The sequence below is a fragment of the Toxorhynchites rutilus genome, chromosome 1 (genome assembly GCF_029784135.1).
Source record: "Toxorhynchites rutilus septentrionalis strain SRP chromosome 1, ASM2978413v1, whole genome shotgun sequence".
In the NCBI taxonomy this organism is placed as follows: Eukaryota; Metazoa; Arthropoda; class Insecta; order Diptera; family Culicidae; genus Toxorhynchites; species Toxorhynchites rutilus.
The window spans coordinates 189,374,401-189,401,712 of record NC_073744.1 but is presented as its reverse complement, the minus strand read 5'-3'; the positions used below and the strand labels follow the sequence as shown (position 1 = coordinate 189,401,712).

Sequence of the window (27,312 nt, the reverse complement as noted above, 5' to 3'; positions counted from 1 at the left end):
TTCTTTTTGGTTAGCAACCAAATGTTATTATTGAAAAACCATTTGTCCTATCATTATTCAAAAATCGTCGCATATTTTACGAAACATGTTCGCCATTACAATTTTCTACACGCCGCGGTACATTTTAACCGAACTACTTACGTAAATAATCTAGTACTTCGTTATGGGTAAATACCACACAGCTCTGTTAGCTCTTTTCAGTCTGTCAAAAATTTTCGCCTAGTGTTCCAGTGAAGACGGTAGTGAGGTTCGGTGAGAGAAATAAAATTCTGTATTCCACGGTATAACTGCATGAAAAAGCGTTAAAAATGACTTCAAAATACAAGGACAAGGATCGTGGCCGGGACCGCGATGGAGAATCGAGCCATTCGTTGGGAAAAGGACGCGACCGAGACCGCGAATGGAAAAGGTACGTCTGCGACAAAGTGGAAAAAAATGCCATCTTGAAACGGCGTGGCGCTACGCCATCGCAATTGGGTTCGATTGTATTGAAGGGAAAGAATTTGACTTATTTGTTTATTTTTTTTTTTCAGATCTCGTTCGGGAAGCCGTCACCGGGAACATAGGGACCGCGAACGTACCCGTGGCCACGAGCGTGACCGTAACCGTGACCGAGACGGTCATCGGCGGCGCAGCCGGAGTAAATCGAAGGAACGTCGTCGTCGCAGCCGCTCTCGCAGCCGTGACCGCAGGCGTTCCCGCGATCGGGGCTATGACCGGGGAGGAAGTCGTGCCTCGGATCGGGGATCAACGCGTGGACATACCGAGAGCCGGGACAATGATAATAGCGGGTACGATTACAAGGGATTGGAGTTTACGCAAAGTGTGATCGAGTCGATGATGTCAACGGCGGCGAATGCCAAGAGTTTTGCCGAGTTACTGAACAGTTACAACACGCAGCAGCAAATTCAGCAACAGCAGCAACAGATTCAGGCCCAGAAGGCACTGCTGGAAGCACATAATGAAAATAGTCAGTCATCGGATCTTGGCAGAGGTTGTGCGTGGTTATGATCAACAATTGAATCCGAATAAATGTGATTCTGTTTTTATAGATGGTCCCGGAGGTAGCGGTAACAATAGTGGCAGCGAAGCTGACAGCCGACGGAGAAAGAAGAAATCTCGCTGGGCTGGTGGTGATCACGATAAAACCTTCATTCCGGGGATGCCCACTATACTGCCAGCAGGAATGACACAGGACCAACAGGAAGCTTATTTAGGTGAGTGCGCATTTCCGATGCATCGTATCATTTTTCGTTTCAGTTTAGGTTCAGCGTCTGGATCCCATAGAAGAAGAGTCATCGAGACATCGAGTCAGGACGGATATTGGTTTTGTGGTCAAACAAACGATAGCTTGAATATTGAACTGATTCAATCGTACACACACTCCCTTTTCTAGAGTCACCGCAGGATGGTTCCACATGAGTTGGAACGGTTGAATCATGTGCCCCGGTCGTAAGTACTGGATCGAGTATCAATCGAGTAAAATATTTCCGTTTCTTTCTTCAGCGTTTTTATAGCCATTCTCAATCTAACAACTCATCTAATGGCAAAAATAATCTAACATCGGGGGGTTTACCCTCGATCTAATCTTTTTTTTGTACTTTCATGTTCACTACTATTATAGTTCAGCTACAGATTGAGGAGATCAGCCGGAAGCTTCGCACAGGGGATCTGATGATACCGCAGAATCCGGAAGAAAGGTTTGCAATATGTTTTCACTTTTTCCCCATAATTTTATCTTTTCCAAAAGCGAATCTAAATTTATCTGTTGATGAGCCTTTCAGCGTCGGGAAAACGGAACGCTAATCAGCTGTGTTTGGTCGGGGGAAAGCATGGTTGTGAACATGAGTTTTTTTTTCTTATAACTCGGTTTGCGCCTTTTCGCAATTACAGGGTCCGTCAGTTCAAACGCAGGAAAACGTATGTCAGCTTGACAGTGATGGCAAATTTAGTCATGATATTGCGTTCGATTGAAGGTTGTTTTGAAGTTATTGAAGAACGTTATTTTTCTATTTTCGTTCATTTGATGCAGGCTTCTGAGGCTTCGATTTAACAGAATCGGGTTGAGTTATGTACATGGTTATCTTAAACACGCTAATGGTAATTTGCACGCTATCGGCATTCCGGCGTACGAGATTTTCCTTTGTTTCTGTTGAGACGAAGCTTTCTTTGTAGTGTTTTTTATAGCATAAACAGACCGATGTTTCTTGTTGCAAGCAGCAGAACGTGTGTGGATGGAAAGCAATTTGACCTCCATCACTTGGTGATCGTTGAGTAGTTATTCTATAATAACACGCAAAGATAATCAATTGAGGACCACATGTTTTGAACTCATGATCTCGCTTGCTTGATAGTAAGCGGACATGGGCACTTACGTCTTAGCGCAACCAGAAATGCGCATTTGGGATATGCGGTACTTACGTATGAACGCCATCGGAGCGTAATTTTAATTTTTTCCGTAATTAAATTTATTCGGAGGACAATGTAATGGAGATTATCTAACGAAGATAACGAAGATAACGAGGCGGCCCCAAGTCGCCGAGGTGACGCAATCCGAGTCGGCCGCCAACCCGCCGCTCGAAGCGGCGGACTCTCGCTGGCAAACCTGTGTTCCCACGATTGCCCGGGTAATTTTAAATAAGGAAACGATCCTTTAGTTTGGTACCGTCGAGCTTTAGCAAGTGTAGGACGACACACGTTTCCTTGGTGCATTGCGTTGGCCCGGTTAAGTTTTGCTTTGAAATATGAGTGATATACCCTAGATCCCGAATATACATTTTCGTAGCACCAAAAAAATATCTAAACACTGTAAACAACAAGCATCATGAGCGTCCTCATCTTACAAATCCTGGTGAAAACAGGCGAATTCTACGCGCAGCTGGAACGCGAATGCAGCTGCTGTTTCATTCATTACATTCATTACATGTGGAAGATCATTATTGAAGAGTACAATGCTCAGATGAGCGGAAAGGAAGAGTGCAACGTTTAAGTGAAATGTCTTGGCGTGATCCTAGATGCTAAACTGAACTGAAACGCTCACTTAGATTCAATCATCAGTAAGGCCAACATTCCCCCTGAGCATGTTCTAAAATGACAGGAAAAACATGGGGCCTGAAATCAGAAATGATTATGTGACTATTGTGCGGCCTAGGATAACCAAAGATTAAGGAGACAATAGCTACTAAAAAGCTAGACAAACTGGTCACATGAGCATCATGAATCTCTTACCCGTTGGACCAGCCTCAGAGATGAACAGTGATTGGATGAAACCTAGGACTTATTTTGACATTCCATACAGAGTGATCGAACTTTCTCGTTCAGTTAGGCATGAAGGCGGACTCAATGTTCGTAATGGTGCAATAATGTTTTATACCGATGGATCGAAAATGGGTAACAGAACAGGTGCTGAAGTGTGTGGTCCAAAAATACGAATTTCTGTAGCTATGGGATACTGGCCAACAGTTTTTTAGGCAGAAGTAGCTGCGATAATAGAATATTTAAATGTCTGACTCAAAAGAAATTATAGACATGAATTTGCATCTTCTCAGATAGTCAAGTAGCACTGAAAGCTCTTAATGCTTTCGAGTGCTATTCAAAAATTGTCTGGGAATACATTTGCCTTTTACGGCAACTAAATCAGATAAGTTCGGTACAACTGTACTGGATTCGTGGTCATTGTTCATCGAGTATGAAAATTACTCAAAATTTTGACTTGAGAAAGACTTCAGAAAATCTTATAACAGGACACTGTCCGAGTAAATAGCATCTCAAAAACATAGGTTGAGCACAAGATAGTTGTCGCTTTTGTTATGCCGAAGGCGAAACCTCGGAACATTTGCTCTGCAATTGCAGATCTCTAACATGACGCCGACTTCAACACCTTGACAAGGCTATTCTGGTGCCCAAAGAAGTTTGTCGCCCATCAGGATTATAAATTTCATCAGACAGATTATTCCTGATTGGCACCTATTTCGCTATAGCTTTCTACTTCTTATCAATTAGCAGTAGATAAGTTTGAAGCGTAGTAGCAAAAAATTGGACATACCATAATGGTTCAAAATAATGGACGCAGTGGTTCACAACCAACAAGGAAAAAAATTTTTTAAGAGGTTGTATCTAGGACACGACCGCATACTTTCGACGCAGAACTACGCAATTATATTCCCCCTTATCCCACGCGGCGAGTGACGTGAGATAGCAAAGTTTCTCGCTTCATTGTGGAAGTTACCTAATTCTTTAACTTCTTTTTGATACCCGAGTCGATAACATATGAGGACATGACTTCAAATCTTACCTAGTGACAAACTATAGTCACGCCATTCGCCAACGGCAATGCAGTGACTTGAGCCATCTCATCGCCGCATGGAATAAAGGGGATTATGCAATCCACTTGTTTACCACTTCGAATATTATTTTAGAATGCATCGAAACTTTTGCAATAGATTATGGGCCTGATCACGAACGTCACTTCACGGTGAAAACGATATGAATTGCATAGAATACATTTCGTTTTCACCGTGAAGTGACGTTCGTGATCAGGCTGTATGTTCTTCGTTACAAATAAATTTGATGAACATCCTTTCATGTTAGATATGATGCCTAAGACTACCAAAATATGTGAACGGAAGAATTGTCCAACGATCACCGTATTTTACATTTCCCTCTAAAATATATATATAAGTAATGACCGAAGTGGCGATTACAATATAAAAAACAGGAAGTGGGTTATATCTATGGTATAACCGCAAGGGTGACGTAGGACTATCGTTGATTTAGAGATCATTTGTATGAAGTTGAATCTGAATTCATTCTGAATGAATGAATATTTGAAGAACTTCGAAAACGAGAGCGTTACGTTGGAGGCACAAGGTTTTATGCATCCAATATTGGATACGGAAATATCCTACTGATGGGGAAGAATAATCTTCAGAAGCTATCCTGTTGATTGCGATTGATTGAAAAACCACAAAACCAAATGTATTTGGTCACAGTGTTACATGGATAGAAAACATTCAATTAAACTCTTTCACATGAATATATTTTGAAAATTCCCAAAGGAACTGGCAGATTATTTTCAGTAACGATTAGATATTTCCACATTTTCCTCGATACTGGAAGCCCACCAGTGGTTAATGCCAACTCGATAACCACCTGTTAATAGCACTTGATTGAAACATATTTGGTCACAGTATTACATGGATAGAAAACATTCAATTAAACTCTTTCACATGAATATATTTTGAAAATTCCCAAAGGAACTGGCAGATTATTTTCAGTAACGATTAGATATTTCCACATTTTCCTCGATACTGGAAGCCCACCAGTGGTTAATGCCAACTCGATAACCACCTGTTAATAGCACTTGATTGAAACATATTTGGTCACAGTATTACATGGATAGAAAACATTCAATTAAACTCTTTCACATGAATATATTTTGAAAATTCCCAAAGGAACTGGCAGATTATTTTCAGTAACGATTAGATATTTCCACATTTTCCTCGATACTGGAAGCCCACCAGTGGTTAATGCCAACTCGATAACCACCTGTTAATAGCACTTGATTGAAACATATTTGGTCACAGTATTACATGGATAGAAAACATTCAATTAAACTCTTTCACATGAATATATTTTGAAAATTCCCAAAGGAACTGGCAGATTATTTTCCAGCAATGATTAGATCTTTCCGGAACTTTCTCGATGCTGAATGGCATCCTAACGGAAAGAGTTCTGCGCGTGTATGTGTCGATCCTTCGCCGTCCACCTCCTCCAGCACGTTAGGCAAGGATGTTGTCTTGTCGATGTCCTCACGAAAAATGATTGTGTCTCACCACCAAAATATCGCTTAAGTATGCTTTTTGTGTGTGATTGAATCGAGAGAAGGTGTGGTTTACAATGGCAATTTGGAAGGCAAACTAGAGGGGAATGAACTCTCTGAGCTCGGAACTTTCGGCGACTGAGCAATAATCGATTGCGGGCGCATACAATATTGGATACGGAAATATCCTACTGATGGGGAAGAATAATCTTCTGAAGCTATCCTGTTAATTGCGATTGATTGAAAAACCACAAAACCAAATGTATTTGGTCACAGTGTTACATGGATAGAAAACATTCAATTAAACTCTTTCACATGAATATATTTTGAAAATTCCCAAAGGAACTGGCAGATTATTTTCAGTAACGATTAGATATTTCCACATTTTCCTCGATACTGGAAGCCCACCAGTGGTTAATGCCAACTCGATAACCACCTGTTAATAGCCGCGCGTGTATGTGTGTGTAGCGATGTCTTCCCAGGGAACCGTTTGTGGCATCACTCTCCTCCTGATAGATTCCCTTCTGGCCTAGGGTGCACAAACAGGCTTGGTGACTTGGTGACATCCGCGCTTTCATGATAAATAAAGAGCTTCACCGCAACAGCGACAACATGCTCCAATCGCTGTTCAATTAGAACTGAGTGGATTTCCGAGCGCCGCTCGCTTATATACCGATTGGTGATTTCAATAGCCTGTTTTGAAAGCAATTTTAAGACTATTGAAACAAGTTTTTGGATCAAAAAGTAACAAGTATAGAACGCGTAGACATTTTATCTTTCGAATGAAGTGTTTATCATACCATTTCGTTCAGTTGTTTAGGAGCTATTAACGCTCAAAATCTCGGTCTCCGGCGTAACGCTTTCGTTTTCGAAACTTTGATTTTACACCCCGGTATAGAAATGAAAGACGTAGTCCTACGTCAAAAATAAATTTATTTTCACTAAATTTAAAGATTACACATCAACGTTCATACTAAGACTAAATGCTATCTTCTGTTCCCTGCCTTTTTATAATGTCGGTATCTCGCGTCAGCAGATTCCTTGTTATCCGTACGGTCGCGTTGTTTCCAGATCGGGTTCCTTTGAATGATGTCGCGTGGTCAGCCGTTGTCGTCAGTTGTTATGGCTCGCGATTGTCTTGATGGGAGGCCTCTGGATGCAATCTGATCCTGGTTGCATCGGTTGTTATGATTCGTTGTTGCTCTAAGTGGTCGTGTGGGGTACATCTGGTTGTAACGTCTCCCCCCTAAGTTTCAAGCGTCCTCGATTGAAGTTTCGGCAGCTCGATCCATGGTTTCGGGATGCATTTTTGCTCTGCCTTCTTCCCCGGAAGTAGGGATAATGGAATACTTCCGTTGTTTTCAGTTTCGTCCATCTGAGTAGCCACGAGAGGTTCTGGCGGATTTTTGGTTACTTCATTTCTTTTATTACCTTTTTTGTAGAAATATACAGAAAAGAAACAGATAAATGTTATTATGAGGAGGGTTGTACCTCCAATTGTTACCCGGTGTTGTGTGGTGTTCAAGTAAAGTTGAACTTCATTGAGTTCTTCCAAGTTCTGTATTCGTAGCATGACGTTTTCATCGTCAAGATCTGTAAAATTTCCATTTTGGAGGGGCTTGCTGTATATTGGGATCAGGTATTCTTGCTGGTAGATTACGTCAGGTTGTCCAAAAAATGTGAAATTTCGTATTTTGACGGTACAGTTTTCGGTTTCGATTATTGTGGCATCGCTAACCATCCTTGAATCTCCGCAAGAGTCTTTTACTTCTACGATTTCTGTTGTGTCGATCAGGATGATTCCTTGCTTGACTTCTTTGATTTGTGTTGTTTGTTTTGATTTTACAAACGAGCATTTGGGTGTTTTGGTGAGTTAATATTTTATAGATGCAATCGTCCTCAATTAGGTTATTTCCATCGCAAATATCGCATTCTGTTGGTTGGTAATAAACTGTGTTGCCATATTTCGTTACCAGGTTGATGTTCGTATCGATCCGTGAATTGTTAACTCTCAAAGTATGGATTTCTAACAAATCGTACGTCTTTTTATCCAAAATGGGGGTCTTTACTAATATGACTGCTTGATTGTTGCTGATACCGACACTCGCTGAGGTATATTGGAAAATTTCGTCTAAGTAATTTAGCTTTATTGTTTGTGTCTTAAGCCTGTCTAAAATTAACTGTTTTTCCTCCAATGAGTGTATGTTTTTGTTTATCAAGCCTACTCTAGAAAATTCTACTTGCTCCTCGATGTCCTCTAATATGCTGATAATTTTGTCCATATTCCAGATAAGGTTGACGAATTCTAAATCTGTTTTTATTCCCTGTACTGTGTTGTATTCCTTAGTAATTTTTGATTCAATTTTACTAATAGAGTCTGTAATATTATTCAATTTATTTTGAAAAAGTTCATTGATCTGGATTTGTTTCATCTGATTGTTCACTGATTTGTCTCCTTGTGTTTTTAATATTCCCAAACTTTGATGCATGACTATTAGGTCATCGTTATCAGGGTTTCCCGTGATGAGTTTAATGGCTGTTCCTAATGCGTTCATAAGTCCTCTTTTTATTCTATGTGGTAGGAGGCTCCTGAGTTTATCTTTTGCTAGTTTGGTTTTTTCTAGTAGTGTTTGCTCTAGGTGTTCTATAGTTTTAAACGATTTCATGATTTTTTCTATGTTTTCTATATTGTCATTTATCTTATGGGTGAGAGTTAATTTATCCGAGTCGGTATAAAGTATTTCTCTGTTGGCATCTATAACCCTTTCCAAAGCTTTTTTCTCCTCATCGTTCATGTGTTCACTCCTAAAACAGTATTTTCCTTTTGGTGAAATTTTTGGAATGTCCTTCAATCTAAAACAATCGGTTCCAATTTCAATTTCATTAGAGTTCAGTTGTACTGTTCTATTGGGGTAATGACTTTTTATTGCCACTATAGCTATGCCATTTTTGCTTTTGTATAAACCGGGGAGAATTGAAAAATAATCAAATGGAGTTTCTTCCTCAACAAGAAAGCTACCTTTTTGCTTTATTGGTATTTCTACAAATTGGAACTCTTGTTCCGAAATGTTGATTTTGTGGTTTCCTGGAAATTTCTTTTGGAGGTTAAAAGTTTTTCTACCAATTTTCAATTTGTTTCTGCCGATGTCCAACTGAGCATTGAGGTCTCTCAGTGTTTCGTACCCTATTAATCCATCGAAAAAATCGTGGTAATCGAATACATAAAATTTTACTTTCTTCCTAATTTGGAAGATGTCAAATGAAGCTGATCTATTGATGTCATGTTTGCCATTGATATTCGTGACGTGAATTCCTGTTTCATCTTTGCAATTTTCGAGTTTAACATGTTTGGGCGAAATATAATTTTTATTGGCACCTGTGTCCATTAAAAATTTTAAATTGCCCTTAGTTGTTTGGATAGTCAGATAAGGAATAAAATTATTATTCTTTGTGTTTTTTGCTTTTCCTTTCTTACCATCTGAAAATTTAATTCGTCGCCTTCAAAATAATCGTCGTCTTCTGATTCTAAAATTGAATCGTTCGACGTCAAATCCGCTTTAGGTTCCGGTTCGCGCACTTCATTATTATGAACCTGCATTTTCGACTGGTACGTCCTCATAGAAACGTCCTCGTCATTATTTACTTTTTGAGATCTGAATCTCTCAGATACGGGTTTATTATTCTGATTGGTTTTTGGATTATATGATTTTTGATTTTTTGAAATTGTCTGAGCCTTCTGCTCGGGAATTCTGTAGGTCGAAGGACCTTGTTTGTTTTCCAATTTTTGCCTGAATGCGGCATTGGAATGTTGCATAGTTATGTCATGGGCCTCTTCTAATGAATTCGGCCTATAGCTACGCACGTATATAGCCAGCTGATCCCCATTCAGTCCGTCTATGTACCTTGTAAGTGACATTAAACTTATTATCTTTATGACTACTTCCATGGAATTTTTATAGTCTTCCATGTGTGCAGCAGAAGATTTGATTGCTGAATCAATCGTCTTAACTTTGTTATAGTATTCTGTGAGAGATGCTTTCCCTTGTTTTACATAAAAAAGAGATTGGATATGTGAGGTGATATCTCTCTTGTCTCCAAACGAGTTTAAGAGAACCTCTTTAATTTCGTCCCATTCCGTAGGGTTACCGGAGGAAATCAAAACCTCTCTTGCTTCCCCAATAATTTTTGACCTAACAACACGTATGATTTGCTTGTAGGTTGGCTCGAATTTATAGTCACTGAATAAATCTAGTGTTTGCTGCGTGTCTTCCACCCACGCGAGCGTTTCTTTTCTATTTCCGCTAAAGTGCGGAATATTTTTCACGGGATCCGGCGTGACGAAATTTAAAAATGGATCCTTCGCTTTGTTTTCTAACTTAGTTATAGTATGAATTAGAGCGGCCTGGTTTTTCGTTAACTCTTGTATTTGAGCGATTAATTGCTCCGCTGTAATTTCCACTGGTAATTCAGCTTGCGCTGTTTCTTGCATTGTTTGGTTCTCTTGCGTGGACATTATGCTGGCTCTATGCTGTTGAAACCGTTCGTGTTCCGAATTTTTTCTTCTTGAAGCAATGGTTGCACTTGATCACTTTTTGGTTAATTAATAACGAGAGTGAAAATTACTTACAGTATCAGTAACCTCATTCCCGGAGTCTGTTAATGTTATCGATGAGCTTGTTTCCGTGAGTTGTTCGGCAGCTCCCGTAACTCCAGCGATGTCCTTTCGCGGATGGTTTCACTACACAACACTTTCACAAAGACTGCGCCAGTAATGACCGAAGTGGCGATTACAATATAAAAAAATAAATTTATTTTCACTAAATTTAAAGATTACACATCAACGTTCATAGTAAGACTAAATGCTATCTTCTGTTCCCTGCCTTTTTATAATGTCGGTATCTCGCGTCAGCAGATTTCTTGTTATCCGTACGGTCGCGTTGTTTCCAGATCGGGTTCCTTTGAATGATGTCGCGTGGTCAGCCGTTGTCGTCAGTTGTTATGGCTCGCGATTGCATATATATATATATATATATATATATATATATATCTATATATATATATATATATATATATATATATATATATATATATATATATATATATATATATATATATATATATATATATATATATATATACACAGTCAACTCTCCCTTACTCGATGAATTTCATGGACCTTTGATTTTACATGCTTTCTTCTCTCCCCAACTCGATACCTCCCTTGCTCGATGCCTCTCTTACTCGATGGGCTTTGTTTCATTTTTCCATGGATTTTTACCTCGCTAACTCGATTGATTTTCGCGTACTTGTTTTTGTGCGTTTCTAGCTGTCATTTCAATTGCTCTTGAAAATGGAGACGAAGTGTTCGTATTATCAAGGATTTTTTTTTTAAAGTATGGAAAACCAGGGAAAACCTTTCAAGCGAACGATTAAAACGCTAACCATAGCGCAACGTTTGACCATCATCGAGCAGGTCGAAAAGTATGGGCGAAAGGTGTCTGAAGTTGCAAAAGATTTCAGTATTGCACAAAGTACGGTGTCAACACTATTCAAGCAAAAGGAAAAATGGCATCGGATTGGAAAATTGAATGTGGATAATTAGAGGCGAATGAACTGAAAAGTTTAAACCCTCTTAAAGCCAAAAAGAAGAAGAAGAAGAATGTGGACAAAAAGCGTATAAGGTTGGTTGGGAACGAGAAGCTGGAACGGTCAATGGAAATTTTTGTCAATCAAGCCAGAGAGAATAATTTACCTCTCTCAGGTTCTATTCTTCGGGAGAAGGCTTGCGAATTTGCCCAGAAACTGGGAATTCCCAATTTTAAAGGAAGTTCTGGATGGCTAAGTAAATTTTTAAAACGGCAAAAGATGACATTTCGGAAGCTATGTGGCGAGAGTGCCAGTGTAGATCTCTGTGTAACGGACAACTGGATTTCGCAAACCCTACCCAGTATAATCGCCGAGTATGATGCACGTGATATCTACAATGCAGACGAAACAGGACTTTTCTACAAATGTTTGCCAGACAAAACATTTGCATTTGGATCAGAAACTTGCCACGGAGGAAAATATTCGAAACGTCTGACAGTCATGTGTGCAACCAACATGGACGGAAGCGATAAACTACCATTGCTGGTCATTGGAAAGAGTAAAAACCCACGGTGTTTCAAAAAGAAGAAATCATTACCAGTGATATACGAGAGTAACACCAAGCCCTGGATGACCTCTATTCTTTTTGAGAAATGGATTATGCAACTTGACGAAAGATTTTCCAAAGAAAATAGAAAGGTATTGATTCGGGAATTATGTGTAATGGGAATGTATCATACTTATATCTCTTTCTCCTCAAAGGTTGTCATGTTCGTTGATAATTGTACAGCGCACCCAAAATCTCTCCAACCAAAGCTTAAATCGATAAATTTGCAGTTTTTTCCACCAAACTCTACTTCAGTAGTTCAGCCGCTGGACTTGGGCATAATCAAGAACCTGAAACAGTACTATCGCCATGAATTAGTAAAACGAAGACTAGATTTGGAGGATACAACGGATACAACGGTATTTTTTTCCTTTTTACATTCATGTTATTCAGCACTCATACTGTATTCAAATATACTCTAGGACCCTTCAGATATATCGGTATTGGATGCAATTGAATTACTTTCACGCTCTTGGATAAACAAGGTTAAATCTGAGACTGTTCAAAATTGCTTCAGGAAAGCCGGATTTTCCATAAATGATGATGATGATATTCCGCTGGCAGAATTAACGCGTCGTGAGCTTGCTGCTGTCGACAGTGCAGTACCAAAACGTGATTTGCTGTGATCTAATGACTGATACCGATATACTGGAAAGTGTCGAAGAAGCTGAAAAAAACGTTGAAAATAGTAGTCCTATGGAGTTAGAGGAGGTTCAGGAAGTTCCAGCTGATTGTTTTGAAATTACACCTTCGAACGTTAAATCGAACCTAAAGAATATGTCCGAAATATTGCAATCAACTGAAAATGTTCCCGTGAAACTATTTGAACATTTCTTTGCGATAGAACAGTTCCTGCGTGATCGTTACAATTTAGTTTGAATTACATACATAATTAATATTTTCTTTGTTAACCTAGTTCCTTTTCCATTTTACAATAAAATTGGCCTACTAAACAAACATCCTATGTATTTTAAATTTATATTAAATTTTGAGAAAAGAATGTATAATAGTACATGCGCATTAGTACATATAGGGTAAATGTACTAACGCACAAAAACAAATCAATTATAGTAATATCCGGTATACGCGTATAATTATAGTAAACCCCATGTACCATAATTGGTTTATTCCTAATTGGGTCATATTTTTAAGCCCTAATATTGGGACACTTACCCTAACATCATATATTTGCAATTTGTGGCATAAAAAAAATATGAAAAAATGTTCTGTATATATATATATATATATATATATATATATATATATATATGTATATATATATATATATATATATATATATATATATATATATATATATATATATATATATATAAATGTGTATGATTCTACATACATTTACAAAAACTGAAAGCATTTCCAGTTTCCCATACAGCTGTTTTGTGCATTTCTGAGCTTCTAAGAGCTACAAGAGAGTTAGTTTCGATCATCTAATAGGCCTTTTTCAAGGCTAGTGGCGATGAATTTCAAAATCACTTCCTGCACACAACTCCCTATAATTTTGAGCGTTGCACGCGAAGAGTTGCAATAGAATGCAATTAACATTTTTATTAATAAAACAAAAATGATTTTTTTAAAGCATTCCTAAGAGCGTTTGGGAGACAACAATCATTGTTCATCCTAAGGCAAGTACGGGGGGGTCTCCGTGGCCACATTGGTTGCGCGTTCGCTTAGTAAGTGATCGATCGTGAGTTCAAAACTCAGGGCCCTCATTGATCATCTTTGTGTTGTTACAGAATAACTACGTCCACGCAACAATCATCAGCGATGGATATCGATCCACGGTCGAAATAAGATCGGATTCATCCATACAACTGCTCTGCTCTGCAAGACACATCGGGCTGCTGTTCTAAAAATAACTCAACAATGATGATCAATCAACTGTCTCCGCTGTCCGGTCTAACTTGTGGATAATGGAAGAACAGAAGGAGAAAACTCTTACGCCTAAATGGCTACTGTGTAAATGTGTACCATATGCAATGGTATAGAAGGGCATACTCTAACGCCGAAAAATGGCAACTGTGTAATGTGCTAATTATAGATATGATAAACATGTGACATGTACACGATTAAAATTCGGCTCTGTTACAGCTAAAATGCTAATGAGCCAAAAATAAACAAAAGGGATAAAAAAAAGGCAGGTACGAGTGAAAATTTGCCGTCGAAATTTCTGGTGACACTATAACTAGAAAGAAAAGAGCACAAAACGTTTGCCATATCTCTTCCGCCATTGACAGCTCACGGAAGGCCAATTCGGTTTGAGGTCATTAATTCGAAAATCAAAATTCAAAAACAAGAATTCATAATAATTGAACAAAACGGTGCCTGTACTATCTGTTTCAGATCATTTTAGCTATGATAAATGAAGTGTTAGATTTCATGCAAATATAATGCATTTTTTCCCACAACTTATACATGCAATATAAAAATTTCAACATTGTATTGATGTTTTGAAATCGATTCGTAGTGAAACTTGTGCGATATTATTTTTTATACATTCATTAATTAATAATTCAATCAACACGAACAATTTCCATTACAACTTTCCTGTGACTGAAATAGCGGACCCTGTATAATGTGCGAGAATCTGGGATTGATCGTTTGACTAAGCCGTAGCTAGGACACATCGGATTTCAATAGGCGACGGGGGGGAATTATCAATCGTAATGAAGGATATTAACCAGACACAAGTTAAATACTGTGTGAAAAATGTGTGCTTCGATCACGAGGATGTCTAATTATGAGAAACAAACCAAAGACTCCGAAGTATAAGCACGAACATTTTACTAATGCATTTTTTATTTGAAGCGTTCCTCGCGAGAACCGTGGATCCAGATCCAGCCACTGTTGTTGTCAGCTAAAAATATGTGAGATATGGTAACGGTGGAGAAACGACGACTAATTAACTATTTTTTTCTAGCACAAATTTCGCATAGAATCCTTCGCGACTTGGGTTGAATTTCTTTCTTCAACCGGAGTTTAGAAAACCAAATCGCTAATCTTTCTTTCCGTCTTCAGAATAGTGTGACACTAATAATCGTATATGTTTTCCGTTACGAAAGCAGCTAGCTCTCCTCCTTGTTTATCGTTCTCTTGCACCCGCAACCGACCGACCCACCAATGAAAACAATGAAACGTAAGCACAAGCGCATCCTTTAGTGAGAGTGTGACACCGATAAAAAGTGGCTCACTTCAATCGTGTTCGCAATACGTGTAGCGGAGTCGACCGGAAAACCTATCCATCGAGCTGATTAAAATGAGTTATCACTTGTTTTGAAACCGCACAGTGATTAATGATTTTTTTCTCTCATTCCCAGCCCAGTTGCTTGCGTGACAAAATTGATATTTAACGTGACTTTGTTTTACAGCCCCTTTGTCGCTAATGAAAATTTTTGTAGGTTCAACAGGCGGGTTTAAAAAATAAAAAAAATAAACTAATCAATTTTAGCAGGTCCAAATATGATTTCGCTATAAAAATCAAATATCACTATGAAATTTAAGGCTAATAAACACTCTTTTTACCTACAACAGCTAATGAATAATCGAATGCTAATTAAGATATAATTTGATTTTTTTTCCACGATTCAACCTTCGGAACGGCCTTCTAAATTGTTGTTTTCTTTTCGTTCTCTTTTCTCTGCAAATCTTTTAGATCGCCCTCTCCGGAACCTATTTATAGTAGCGATGGCAAGCGACTGAATACCCGCGAGTTTCGAACTAGGAAAAAGCTCGAGGAGCAGCGCCATCAGCTGATCCAACGCATGCAATGCATGAATCCGGAGTTCAAGCCACCATCGGATTACAAGTGAGTATTCGAAGCCAATCTTCATTTCCAGCAACTCTCGATCATTGCTCACTTTTTTCGTAGACCACCAGTGATTCGTGTCAGCGACAAGGTGCTTATCCCGCAGGAAGAACACCCGGACATCAATTTCGTAGGGCTGCTCATTGGACCGCGTGGAAACACCCTTAAAGCGATGGAGAAGGACACCGGAGCGAAAATCATTATTCGTGGAAAGGGTTCCGTTAAGGAGGGCAAAGTTGGCCGCAAGGACGGTCAACCGCTGCCTGGGGAGGACGAACCGCTGCATGCCTTTATCACAGCTAGCAATCCGGAAGCGGTAAAGAAGGCGGTCGACCGTATTAAGGATGTCATTCGACAGGGAATAGAGGTTCCGGAGGGTCACAACGATTTGCGTCGGATGCAGTTGCGAGAGTTGGCGCAGCTCAATGGAACTCTGCGCGAAACCGACGGTCCGCGTTGTACCAACTGTGGCTCAAACGAACACAAAAGTTGGCTCTGTCCAGATAAACCAAATGTTACGAACAATATTGTGTGCTCGTCCTGCGGCGGGGCTGGCCACATTGCTAAGGATTGTCGCAGCAAGCGGCCGGGACTGGGTGGTCCACCGGCCAATGACAACCAAGCTAAGATCGACGAAGAGTACTTGAGTTTGATGGCCGAGCTGGGTGAAGGTCCACCACCGGATACAACCAACCAATCAAGCTCCACCCACACCAGACCATCTTACGGACTCTTCGAGCCAAGACAAGCTCCCAGACCACTGATGCAAGCACAGGCTCCCCCTATACCGACTACTTCGGCCCCAATGCCACATCCGATGGCTCAATGGAGCCATCCGGCCTTGGCTCCAGTCCCAGGACCTCCTCCGCCACCACCGCAAATGATGGGATCCTGGGGTCAGCAACCACCGCCACCGGGTGGTGCGAGTCCCGAACTGATGCCCCCTGGAACCGCACCGCTTCCACGGTTCCCACAAAGCTATCCTCCACCACCGCCGGGAATTTCCCAGCAACCTCTAGCACCCGGGACGGGACCCGTTTCGGTACCCTCCTGGGGTGGAAGCAATGGTTCAGCAGTGGCTCCTCCACTGATGCCGCCAGGATCGTGGCAGCCACCGGGCGGAGCTCCGGGCACTGGTCACCTCCCACCGCCCCCGATGCCGACCGGGCTTCCGCCGGCACATCTGCTGAACGCACCGCCACCACCACCCCCGCCTTCGTCTTAGGGGTAGTACTAATATAGAATTTGTATTGTGAAATGATACGGCGAAAGAAAGTTAATATGAAGAAGAACAAAGTGATTCTTTGACACACGTTTGAACATCTTGATGCAATCGATACTTTTAATTGTGGAGAGTCGAGGGTTTAGCTTAGATTTGGAGACTTTCTGTACAATAATTGAGAAAAATAAATCAATATTACGCTTGAAAGATTTGATAGTTTGATTTGAACATGTTGGAAAGATAGGGGAAAAATGGGCCATCATTCGTTTGGGATTGTTATTAAACCAATAACACTTATTGTCCAATAATTGTGTTTGGAAAACTCTTATGCAGAGATGCCAACTTTCCTGATTTTTCAGGATTTCCCAGACTTTTTAGCATGCTTCCTGATATACTCGGCCTTATTCTGCGTGGCGTGTGAGGTGAGATGACAATTGTCACTTATGTCACGCGATTCCACCAGGCGTATGCCGTGAGAAATCTCACTTGAATGAACTCTCACTTTATTCCCGCTCTCAAATATACGTGACGATTGTCACATGAACTGGGATTTCTAGGTGACAATCGTCGACATGTCTTGAGGTGTCGACAGTGCATGAAAACAAATGAAAAATTGAAGAGGAATAATAAGTGTTTTTTGGGTCGTATAGAATCGATAGTAATGGTATTATATGTATCAATAAATTCAATTTATCTTCAATTTTCACAGTACGAGAGACAAATTGCAAGTAGTTTGTTTTTTTTGTTGTGAAAGCGGTAGTGAGTCTGTTATTCCTCAATTGGACGAATAAGCACACCGAAATTACTTTCATTTCATGAAATCTATTTATTTTCTCTAAAATATATCTATCACATGGATCTTGTGTTTCATCTATCTATCCGCGAGTCATCGTCACCGAACTGCATATCCATTTCAGAAGCCGTGGTATATGCCCGAGCCGGAGCCAGAGCAACAATTTAACACTGAGAGTGCAGAAAGCAGCAGCAACTACGACCAAAACAAACAAAAATGCTAAACTTTACAGGATGCAATTAACTGTTTCACCAAATCTAAATCAAATACCTGCAAATTCGGCAGAATGTCCTGATACACTAACAACAGGCCAGGTTAAATCAGAGCTGCATTTTTTCATCAATGTCACTGACAACTGACGAGGCACGTTAGTCACTTCCTACTAACAAAATTCTCGGTCGAATGGTGACTGACAGAGTACGATGCAACAATTTGCCTGTTACTGAGTTTTGTCAATACGCTTTGACCGATTAAGTAGGCGGTAAAATTGTCCATAATGAATTGATGATTGTCGCAGATTGCATTTTATTTTCATCGAGCAAAGTTTCGGTTTTCATTCCGGTTGTTGCTTCTTGTATTTACTGAAGTAAATACTATGGTGAACACGCGATAACGTGTGAGCGATTGCAAACCATTTAGGCAACGGAATATATAATTGACCAAAACTTGAACAATCTCCACATGCTGAAATAATGAAGAAATTTCTCTTTTCGTTAAAATTTCTGCCTGACATCGAAAATCACGCATTTGAAAGTCCGTTTAGACTCAGTTATATCATTTGTCCTCCTGGAAGTTTTAGCATTTTATATAAGAATGGTATTCAGGTAGCAACGTGAACAAATGCATCCTGGTAAACGTGTAAACCTCCATTATATCAGGTGACATGGTATTTCTTGTCTTGACGATCAAAGTGCGCTGACTTGCAACATTCTTTGATGGTCAAAACAATCTGACAAACTATCTAGCATCAAAGAGTGAGGAATTTGTTTTGTCGGTTTATATTTTGTTGCACGTCGTTTGGTGGTAATGTTGCAATGGTCGTCATAGTAGCCCAAATATATGCAGTGACTGTGACAAATTGCAGCTCTGGGTTAAATCAGATCTATAGATACGGTACTGACTGCAGCAAAACAAATATCTGACCTCTCTGAGCGAAACAAATAAAATTCTGGGATGCCAGATGTTTTTTCTCAAATATATGCGATAAAAATTTGAAATATTTGTAAATATGTGCTAATGTCTGACATACTGACCAGCTTCGTTTATCATATGGAATCAATAATGTTTTGTCACTATTTTAAATAGCCTGCAGCAGGAATAAAAGGTTGTGATAAAAGTTAAATGTCTGCAAATTCGTGAACACATGTGCGAATGTGGCATCTTTGATCAGATTTGGCAACCAGCAGAATGAACGCCTTGTCACTTGCTGTTCATCCTCTCACATACATCAAATGAACCTCTCACGGCATCCGAAACGACTGTAGGAATAGAGTGAGGAGAGTTGCGTGATGGTGATGTGACAATTGTCATCTCACCTCACACGCCGCGTAGAATCAGGCCGACTGACGAAAACTCAATTTATCCTGATTTTTGTACTCTTTACATTATCTATATATATATATATAAAAATGGATTTCTGTCTGTCTGATTCTTATGGACTCGGAAACTACTGGACCGATCAACATGAAAATTGGTATGTAGGGGTTTTTGGGGCCGGTGAAGGTTTTCGTGATAGTGATAGGGGGACTACCATACAAATGAAACACAAATTTCTGCATTACTCGAGAATTAAACAAGCAAATGAAACCAAATTTGGCATATTGAGGTTTTAGGGTGCAATAAATGTTTCTATGGTGGTTAGACTTTCCACCCCCCTCTTTAAAGGGGGGGGGGGGGGGGGCGGCTATGTCGAATAGAAAATCAATCAATGAACAGTTCTGCGATTGAACCCATGAACATGCTCATAGTAAGAAAACGTGAATGTTTGAAGGTATTGATAACAACAAACAAATTTTGGCCGGGACGAAGTTTGCCGGGTCAGATAGTTTGTAATAAATATACTGGTTTCCATGCCAAAGTTTTCTGTCATGATAGTTCTCCGATTCGCACTTGTTTATATCATATATTAAGTTAAATTCTCTAGACGCAAATGTTTACTTAACTTTTTTTATCTCTACCCTCAATTGTTTCGTGGTTTTCCAAAATTTCTCAAGAGAAAACATTTGGATCCACAGTCCATATAAAAAGATTTGATAAATAATTTGTTCATCTAATTCACAGTAGAATCAACTTTAATGATGGGACTATTGTAAATATATCTATAACAATACTAAATATCACTAAAATTAGGAAACATTCAACAAGTCCTCCACTGCTGTTATGCTTTCCTCATTTGTCGAGTAAAGATTCATTCCAAATTATGGATGACGAATTAAATGAAAATTTGAGTATTGCAACTGCAACTCTGCACTGTAGTAGGTTTATCGGAAAAAATATAAACGATCAAAAAATCAGGTCGTGATTTCATTCGCGTAATATCTCGGCTTATGTCCAATCACTACAACCTAAACGCGCATCTCTATCGCATTGGGCTCGCAGCAAACAATCTTTGTGATTGTGGCGATGGCTACCACGACATCGAGCATGTTGTCTGGTCGTGTATCCGGTTCCATGCTGCTCGCGCTCAGCTCTCTAGAGCACTGAGAGCACAAGGCAGACAATCGGATATCCCCGTCCGGGATATCTTAGGTAGCCGGGATCCTGATCTTCTGCTTCATCTATACCTGTTCCTCAGAAACGCCGATGTCAACGTTTAATGATGTTTCCTTCGTTGTGTCCCTGTTTCATATCCCTTCTATCCGATCGATAAACTTTTACTTAGTCGCGGCAATACATACACACACTCTTTACAGATACACGGGCCAAAGGTTGTGCAGTCCACTGATCATTCAACAAGAGCCAAAGGTTGTACCGATCATGACAACTCTACACGAACTGATGATTGCGCCGGCTAGTGACCATTCTATCCTGGATTCCTCGAGTCGAGGAAGACGCACCACGCTAGATATGAGGTACAGACTAGGGGGGCGTTGCTGATTAAGGGTCAGCTGCATCCCAATAGGAAGTATCCCGTGTCGGGCACACGTACAGAGCATTGGAGACAGCAACATCCGAATTACGAAAACACTTGTAATACTAACCTCGAGCCAACCGCGAGTAATCGGTTACATATTACTAACATAGATAATAAGAAAAATTGTCAAAGTATTGAACTCCCGGCCCCGTGAGGCTAACGCCATATGAGCCTTGATAAAAATATATATTTTGGAAAAAAAAAATCAGGTGAAACACTAAAGGGTGTGTCACATCAAATTGCATCACGGAAAAAACGCTGTAGAAATTTAATTTTTAGGAATTATACCTTCAGCTTTCGCTTATAATCAGATAAGAGTGTATAGATCACGTTGGCCATGCTTCACTGTCAATTTTTCCTAAATTTGGAAAAATGTCGTCGAACGAAAAAGAGCATCGTGAATTAATCCTGCGCACTCATTTCGAGAATCCGGAGTTGTCACATCGGGACATCGGTAAGATGCTGGGAATCGTCCAATCCACGGTCAGCAGAGTACCAAACGATACTTCGAGAACCTAACCATCGACCGGAAGGTGAAGAACGGCAAAAATGGATGCTCCGTCAGTGAAAAAGATCACAAGCGCGTACTTAAGCAGTTTAGACCTGATCCGAGAAGTTCAGTCCGGGATGTCGCCAATAAGCTGAATTTGTCAAGTTCATTCGTCCAGCGGACCAAGCAGCGGGAGGGCCTGCGTACATACAAGGTTCAGAAGGCTCCTAACCGCGACGAAAGGCAAAACATGGTGGGGAAGACGCGAGCCCGGAAGCTGTACACCGAAATGCTGACGAAGCCGCATTGCCTGGTAATGGACGACGAAACCTACGTCAAAGCGGACTTTCGTCAGCTGCCGGGCCTGTTGTTCTTCTCCGCAGAGGACAAATTCAGCGTTCCGGAGGAGATTCGCAAGCAGAAACTATCCAAGTTTGCCAAAAAGTACATGGTGTGGCAAGCGATCTGCTCTTGCGGAAAGCGGAGCGCCACCTTCGTGATAACCGGCACGGTAAACGGGCAGGTTTACCTTAAGGAGTGCCTACAGAGGCGCTTACTACCACTATTGAAGCAGCACGAGGGCCCGACCATCTTCTGGCCGGATCTCGCTTCGTGCCACTATTCAAAGGACGTGTTGGAGTGGTACGAAGCCAACGGGGTCACCTTCGTGCCAAAGGAAATGAACCCGCCCAACGCGCCGGAGCTTCGCCCAATAGAGAAATATTGGGCAATTAAGAAGCAGGCCCTCCGGAAGAACCCAAAAGTAGTCAAATCGGAGGCGGACTTCAAGAGAAAATGGATTTCTGTTAAAAAAAAAACTACAACCTGACGTTGTACAGAACCTTATGGACGGGGTAAAGAGGAAGGTGCGAGCATACGGGCTTAGGCTCGAAGTATGAATAAAAAGAAAATGCCAAAAGTTGTTTAATAGTTTTTATTTTACTGTCTAAAATTTTCAAAAGGATCGGTCTACTGGGCGAATTTCTACAGCGTTTTTTCCGTGATGCAATTTGATGTGACACACCCTTTAGTATTTCCGCTTATGCGTGGATTTATTCCAGGCTTATTAATTCTTTTACATATCCAGTCTTCGCCCGAAGGAAGATATATTCTGTTTCTGGTGAGATTTGTAATGGATTCTGTCTTATGAGCTACTACCAAGCTACATGTTTCTCATATGCATGGCTCGCAGCAGTCTTCGACGAGGAAGCAAACATGTTCTGGAAGTATAGAATATTTAAGCTGTGTGAAAGATGGTGAAAGATTGTAAAACAGAACTATGGATATAAAATGAAATTATAATGCTTTGATTGAAAATGATGTTTTTGTTTACTTTTCTTACAACCCAATATGAGCTATCCAGATTTATCCTGATTTTTATTCTCATTTTCCCTGATTTTTTGAAATTATAGTTGGCAACCCTGCTCTTATTAAGTATCTCCGAGAAAACCGTATTAAAATTCAATTGTTTCAGAAAGATATTGAAAGAAATCTCACACTGACTGATTATGTTGAAAACATATAAGAAAAGCAACAAACAAAATAAGCATTGGGGCTGCCCACATACCACGTGGACAGAAAAAGCACGATTTTAGACTCCCCCCTCCCCCTCCGTGGACAAGCGTGGACATTGACCAAACCCCCTCCCTCTGTTGACCACGTGGACATTCCTGAATATTTATTTTTATTAAAAATTACCAAGTACACACCTCGATTGCCTCGATGACTTTTCCACTCACGCGAATAAGAAATTAGGAGTTCAAGGATCTAGAGGCGAATGAACTGAAATGTTCAAGTTCAAGGAAATATTCTTGAATCATTTGCTGCCGTTTTTGCATCGAAACCATCGTGTTGTTCCAACAGAATAAAGCATCATTTCATTAAAGTCGGAACATGGTTTATAGAACTGGGGCTTCGATTCTGGACTACCCTTCTTTTTTACCAGTTATCACCCCAATCGATAACTTATGTAGATTGATCGCACGAAGAATAGAAGTGTCGAAAAATTAGCAGTATGCGAGTTTTATTGAGCTTAAACGAGCAGCTACCTCTGCGTGAAGCGAGATTCAAATTTCCACATGCCGTAGCTTTGCCGAATACATTGTTTGGATTGATTGGAAACTAAGGATGACCTACGAATTATAAACTTGTTACAATTCGTGCCAAATTTGTTGTTGATTTTGTAAAGAAGTGACACGTAATGTATTAATTTTTTTAAATTGCTCAAATTTCAATTCCTCGCGAAAGTGTACATTTTTGGAAAAAGTAAATCTTCGCGTTCCTAAGTCTGTTCTCAGCCACCAAACCTTTTTTACCGTGCAGAACTGTAGTGAAAAACCAGGACTTTATTTTGAGGGACTGTGTCGAAAGATGACACACGAACGAGAGTTTTAGAATATATATTTTTATATAAAACAGCATTTTAAAACACATTATTAAGTAGATACACATCTAAAGTTCATAACGAATTGAAAAAATCTTGTTTATCTCTCATTATCATTATTTTGACATTTTTATACAATTTTGGTACATAGTCATGATTTGCAACTAGAGTATGCATTTTGCAAGATTTCTTCTGAAATGAAGAAAATCCTCTGACACCAAAACTTGAGCAAAACGGTTCAAGAACGATGACGGTCCACGACCAGGAGATCCGGTCATACTGACTTTTTGGAAGAAGGTTGTTTGGACCGATTAGAGTAAGTTTGAGGTTAAAAAAACACAAAGAAATGACAGTCTGAGCTATCTAGTCTACTCAAGCAACATTTAAACACGGTGGAGGAACGTTTCCTGTGAGGGGTTGTTTTTCTTGGAATGGGCTGGACAATCTCGTCAAGATCGATGTAAAGAAGACTGCTGAGTCCTACGTCAATGTCCTGGAGGAAAACTCAAAGCCGTCACTCAGGAAAATGAATATAAAAGCTATATCTTCCAACAGGACAATGATCCCAAGCACACCTTGAAGGTGCGCTATTTTCAGTCCAAAGAGATTAAAATGCTTGAGTGGCCATCCCAGTCCCCAGATCCCAACTTCATAGAGCATCTATGCACAATACTGGATGAAAAAATCCAATTAATTGGAGTTTTATATAAATTTTAAAATGAATACAAACAATGGCTTGTTTACAACCATTCTATTGTAAGAAATACGTTCATTTTCAAAAACAAAATCATGAAAAAGTATTTTGCGTAATGCTGTTTAATTTTTTCTTTCCAACACTGTATATAGGATATTTGGTAATGTTAAGGATTAACTGAATCACCCTATAATTTTATATAACAGTTTATACTGAGCACACTATCATACGCTACTCTTATCACTTACTCAGAAGATCAAGCTAGAGGAAGAGTAGGAATAGGCTTTCCTGTGAGTTCGAGTTAGTGATCGGTTTCTGTGCGTACTATATAACGCGTATACAGTAGCCAGCTCAGCCTCACTTAAATAAAGATCATATCCAAGAGTACCTCTTATCGCGAATAAAATCATACCTTTTCTAAAAGGCCAATTCGAATACCGAGCCAATCTAGTAACCAGGTAACTTATCGAGAAGCTCTTGAGCAACCTGCTAAATCTTCACAAACTGCTTTGTGATTAGTTCATTTTAAGCATCTTCAAAAACCACGAATTCTACCATTGTGTTCACACTGACAAGTGTTTGAAAAAAAACATCAGACAGCTCAACATTTGTTATTGTTAAATATGCAGAACGACGGCGCCAGTGGTTGTGTGGTTAGCGTAACAGTCTCACAATCCGATCGGCCTGGGTTCAATCCCAGCTGGCGTCGTTGGGATTTTCTGAGGCGAAAAATCTCTGGTTACGTCTTCCTTCGGAGGGGAAGTAAAAGAAGTTGGCCCGGCTCCATGAGTTGTTGAGTCTGATAAGTAGGAACAGGTGGAGTCGCCTCCCTGATGTCGGTGATTGGCACTGAAGTGGCGGAAATAGGCCGACGAAAAATAAGCGAAGATAAAAAAATAAAAATATGCAGAACAAGCATGAAGGAAAGTTTCAAAGTTCTTACATAGGAGACGTAATCGACAGCACCATTACTGCTGGGAAAACGCGTTTTTGTTGTTTTCTGGCCTACAAGCATAACCATGCAAATTTACGATGAAATGATCTGTCCAGTTGATGGATATTATCGGCAAAAAGAGGGCCTAGGTGATTTTGCGGATTAAAACAACTTTTTTCCATTTGGAAAACGCTTGCGTCTATTTATGCGGACAATCAATCGTTTCAATGAACATTTTTCCGTATAGCTAGACGTAATCACCAGGTTGCTCTGTTTGTAGAGTTAGGCCATCTACACACTAGGCAACCTAAGTTGGAAAGCAACTTAACGAATCTGTCAAAAAAGTTGAGAACATGTGTAATCAAATGGGAGCATACACATTAGGCAACTGGCAACTTTGGTCGGACCAACTTTTTCGATTCAACCTAGCATGTCGAGTCGCGCGCGATGTGTGTTGGCAACCTTTTCGTTCAATTGATGTTGACATTTCGATTTCTGCGTTCGTTGAGTTTCGGTATTTGTCAGTTGCAATACCAAACATTGTTTCCAAAATTGAACTAGTTTACAAAAACACGAATGAAATGTAAGGATTTTACTCATTTGATATACAATTTCATATATTGTTTTATTGTTTTCAGGTGAAAATATAACGGAGCAAGACGCAGTTATTGTGGCGGTCGCTCTTCATACATTCGTGTGTATGTATGGATTCGGGGTAGTCGGTCACTTTAAAAACAATGAATCAGATCGTGAATTACGAGAGAGCACTCCGGTAAAAACATTGTTTCATTAAATAACTCGCAACTTTCCTGCCTTCTAGACCCGCATGACACGATTCACTAGAATGATGCATCTTCAATTAACACCGGATCTACGAATGAAATAGAGGGAGAGAGAACAGAACCATAGCTGAGCACAGTCCCGGTGATGCTTCAATGGATGCTGATTTAACCACTACCGAGATCATGTCGGAGGTGATACATGAGAACAGTACGGCACTACTGCGAGAATTTAACAAACATTCGAATTCGCTAGCGATAAAATGTTCAACATGAATGTTTCAATTTCATCATTTGTTTTTGTTTTATGTGAAATATTATTAAAGTCGCCTGCCCAAGAGCAACACGTTATATTTTCTTGTCTTTTTCATGCAATCACTAAATTTGTAGTGATGATGATTATCTGTTTCATGCAGTTGATATGAATATTGGACTGAATTGGAAGCATTTTTCTACACAAATGTTGTACTATAAAGCTGCTCGTTTTTATATCAATGAGAGTGTTGAAAAGTTACGTATATATTGATGCTTTTGATTTTATTTCTTTTCGTTCGAATTAAGAAAAAATCTAAGCAAAACAGATTTTTTGAAAACAAACTGTTTTATTAATAATTCGCTTTCCATATGATTTCCTGGGGTAATTGAAGAAATGACATCTCAGCTAGCGTAATGACGTGTGATGCATGATGACGGATGAAAACTTAACGATTTTATCACCTTTGAGTTGCCTCAATGTGCAGAGCTGAGTTGGAGATCCGATTGACATCGCCAACATAGATCGGGTTGCGGTTGCGTAATGTGTAGATGGCCTTAGTGTTTACACCTCCGATAATAGTCAAAACGTCTCCGTCGGTAGTTTCAGTTATCGGATAAAATCGAAAAGATTTGGAAGAAATTTAGTGAAATGTCTGGAAAAGATGCTCCTGATTTGTTGCGAGTCTATGATAGTGCTTTTCTCCTGAAGAATACTCTGGGATATGATAAGAACAGTAGGTTCGTGTTTTTTAGTTAATTAAATTTGTAAAGGCAATCTGCAATGTTGGTAAT

The 27,312-nt window shown here is 39.8% G+C and overlaps 1 protein-coding gene and 1 long non-coding RNA gene across 3 annotated transcripts; both read left to right on the top strand.

The window, feature by feature from the left end:
- The first annotated feature begins 214 nt into the window (after positions 1-214).
- Positions 215-17,255, top strand: LOC129767827 (splicing factor 1). 2 transcript variants are annotated; one of them, XM_055769058.1, is made up of 6 exons: positions 215-409; positions 534-997; positions 1,053-1,217; positions 1,625-1,700; positions 15,685-15,837; positions 15,901-17,255. In XM_055769058.1, the coding sequence occupies exons 1-6, from the start codon at positions 309-311 to the stop codon at positions 17,060-17,062; spliced, it is 2,121 nt and encodes a 706-aa protein (XP_055625033.1). In that variant the 5' UTR covers positions 215-308; the 3' UTR covers positions 17,063-17,255. The 2 variants fall into 2 exon arrangements, with proteins under 2 accessions (XP_055625033.1, XP_055625042.1); XM_055769067.1 differs by having other exon boundaries at positions 534-994; positions 15,901-17,253.
- Positions 17,256-25,980: 8,725 nt separating this feature from the next.
- Positions 25,981-26,618, top strand: LOC129763073 (uncharacterized). Its single transcript, XR_008740788.1, has 2 exons — positions 25,981-26,069; positions 26,125-26,618. It is a non-coding gene; the product is annotated as an uncharacterized LOC129763073 (long non-coding RNA).
- The last annotated feature ends 694 nt before the right edge of the window (positions 26,619-27,312 follow it).